At 69.9% G+C, this 3,108-nt stretch overlaps 1 protein-coding gene across 1 annotated transcript; it reads left to right on the top strand.

The window, feature by feature from the left end:
• Positions 1 to 2,485: 2,485 nt before the first annotated feature.
• AURANDRAFT_28502 (hypothetical protein) lies at positions 2,486 to 2,710 on the top strand (the record flags this gene model as incomplete). Its single annotated transcript, XM_009040112.1, has 1 exon — positions 2,486 to 2,710. A coding segment is annotated over one exon (225 nt), but the record flags the coding sequence as incomplete, so codon positions are not given.
• Positions 2,711 to 3,108: the final 398 nt, after the last annotated feature.

Below are 3,108 nucleotides of genomic sequence, written 5' to 3'. Positions count from 1 at the left end.
GGCGGCGGGACGCGCCTGGTCCGCGCTCAGGTCCGCGGCGCCGTCGTAGCCCCGGAGGAAGTCGCGGAGGCGCTCGAGCGTCTCAAGCGTCGCGGGCACGGCGCGCGACCGCGCGCCCTCGTCGAGGAGCGCGCGCAGCGTCGGCGACTTGCGCGCGTCGGCCTCGGGCACCGCGCAGGTGGCCGACTCGTCCCCTTGGAGCGTGAAGCTGCTCGTCGCGCTCCGCGACGACGACGACCGCGTCGTCCGCGCGCGCTTCGCCGCCGACATGGCGCCGGCGGCGGTTTCGGGAGCGCGGCGCGGGCTAGCCGGGGCGCGACCCGCGCTGCGCGTCGACGGGAGCGGCTCGCGCGGCGGGTTGGGACTGCACAGATGGCCGTCGAGATCTCCCTGGCCCAACTTCACCGCCCGAGACATGAGGGGGGAAGCACCATTTTTGGCGTCCGTTGGGGAATATTTGCCCCGCAACTTGAAGCCACATTTCGACGCCATTTGGGACGTTCTGCATCGTCCCTCTCTCTTTTAGGACCCGTATGGACGTCCCCAAGGACAAACACGCCGCCGCGCACCGGAGAAGCGCACGGGCGCGCGATTTTTACGAGGTCCGAAAACGGGGTCCCCGGCGGCTATCTGGGCGCCGACGGCGCGCGAACGTTTCGAGTACCATCTTGGCGCCGATGATTGTTCAGGACGCCGTCCAGGAGGTATGCGATGACGAATCGTCCAGCGAAGTGCAGCGACGGTGATCGGGCGACGCGAATGAGTCCTTGCAGCACCAAAACGCACCACTTCCGGGCTGAAACCAGCTCTGTTGCGTCCAGATCGCATCGCTGCACCGCTCTGACGCCTTCGGCGGCCCGTCACGTGTAGGGTACATGCTCGGGGACATCCCGCCCATCGTCCGGGGCCAGAACTATGTCGCGGTGCGCGCTCGCAAAAAACGCTCTCGTTTACGGCGTGAGCGCCCGACGGGTCCGTATGCGCTCTCCAGCCTCGAACCAGACCTCTGCGCGCATCAGCGCGCGTTCGCACATCATAATAGCGTTCGTCGAACGTCTCCGGCGGCCGAAAGGAGGGCGCAGTGCGCTGCGAGCAGCTCGAAGTCGTGCTGGGAGAGCACCCGAAAAGTAGCGACTTTGCGCCCGCATAGAAAACGAACGCGAGGGTGTCCATTGTCACGGCGCACAGTTCCGAAGAGAGGGCGTTCCCGGCTTTCAGACGCGCTATCCCGTGACAATGGACACGTCGAACGCCGCGCGCGCGTCAAACCTGAAGTACGGCTTCCGGCGCTTCTCCCCTCCTGCCCGAGACGTGCGACGTGATCAGAGTTTGTCGCCTTCAAACGGGCCCCTGCGCGACGGTCCGGCCCCGGGACGGGGGGCGGGGACGGCGGGCACGGGGGTTCCGGCACGGTAAATGCGCTCAGGGCACGCGGCCCGGCACGGGCCCGGCACGCGGCACGGCACTCGGCACGGGCCCCCGGGCACGGGCCGGGCACGGGCCACGCGGCCCGGCACGGGCCCGGCACTCGGCACGGGCCCCGGGCACGGGCCGGGCACGGGCCGGGGAGGCCCGGCACGGGCCCGGCACGGGGCCCCGGGCACGGCCCGGGCACGGGCCGGGGACGTGGCCGGGGACCGCGGCACGCACCGTCGCGCAGGGGCCCCTCTTCAACAGCGAGCAGATAGCGAGCGATGAAAACTTCAGCATCCTTGCGGCAGCGGCATCGACATCGTCATCTCGTCGTCTCGTCAGGCTCCGCCCATTCCGCCGATCCAGCAGTGCCGCGCCCGCGTCCTCGCCGTCGTAGACGTTCGTGCCGAGGACGAACGACCGACAACGCTAGATAGTATCGGACCGCGCGCGTGACGCAGAGATCATTGGACCTTTTCGAAGAGACCGAGGCACGAGCGATGCGCTTCCCGAACGCCGCCGCGCCGCGCCGGCCCTCACGCGCGTCCGCGCAGGCCATGCGCGCCGCGCTCCTGCTGGCGCTCGCGGCGTCCGCCGCGGCGCTGCTGCAGGCGCCGCGCGCGGCCGCGCGGCCGCGGCGACGGCCCGCGCGCGCGCTCGCCAAGCCCGCGTCGCTGCCGCGCGGCGGCGGCGCGCTCGAGGCCGCGCCGCCGTCGCTCATGGAGGGCCGCGTCACCCTCGCGGTCACCATCGCGCTGGAGATCTTCGCGACGACGTCCATGAAGATGGCCGCGACGAACAAGATCTGGCACGTCCGCGGCCCGGGCAGCACAAGGGTGATTCAACTTCGCTTCAACGTGAGTGTTCCGCGCGCGCGCGTTCCGGAAAAAAGCATCCACGCTTCGAGAGCGTTCCGAGAGATGATCGCTCGTCCAAAAATCAGCCGAAACGAGTGGAAAACGGCCGAGATCGGAGCTTTTTAAGTTGGGAATTTCGCTCTCTTGTCCTGCCTAGTCCGCGGTCCGGGGTCCCCCGCGCCGCCTTTTCGCCGCGCGAGCGGCGACCATCGCAGGTCGGCACGGTGCTCGGCTACGTCGCCTGCTTCTCGCTCTTCACGCACGTGCTCAAGGTGATCCCGCTGGGCGTCGCCTACGCGATCTGGAGCGGCGCGGGCTGCGCGCTGACCTACGCCGTCGGCGTGATCTGTTTCGGGGAGAGCATCAGCCGGAACAAGATCTTGTCCATCCTCGTCATCATCGCCGGCGTCGTCGGCCTCGAGCTGTCGAACGGCCACTAGCCGCGCGAGACGGCGCGGGGCCCCGCCGCCGCCGCGCCCGCGACGAGCCCGCCGCCGCCGGCCCCCGCGTCATAAGAAAAACCTCTTAGTTCCGCTTCTGGAGGCACGTGCCGACGTCGTCGAAGGCCGACAGGCGCGCGGAGAGGTCCCGCTCGTAGGCGACGACCGCGGGCATGGCCGCCTCGCGCTCCGCGTCGCCGAGGGCCTCCTTCGCGGCCTCGCGCTTCGGCCGGGGCTCCGTGGGCCGGAACTTGGCCAGGCGCGCCTCGGCGTTGGCGGCCTTGGCGACGGCGAGGCGCTCCTTGACGACGTCCAGTTGGATCGCGAGCGTGTCGACGGAGTCGCTCTGCAGCTTCAGGAACTCCGCGAGCTTCGCGGACGTCTCCTCGACCTCCTTG

Source organism: Aureococcus anophagefferens, assembly GCF_000186865.1.
Source record: "Aureococcus anophagefferens unplaced genomic scaffold AURANscaffold_13, whole genome shotgun sequence".
NCBI classification, from domain to species: Eukaryota; class Pelagophyceae; order Pelagomonadales; family Pelagomonadaceae; genus Aureococcus; species Aureococcus anophagefferens.
The sequence above is the reverse complement of the archived record's forward strand: the minus strand, read 5'-3'. Positions and strand labels throughout refer to the sequence as shown.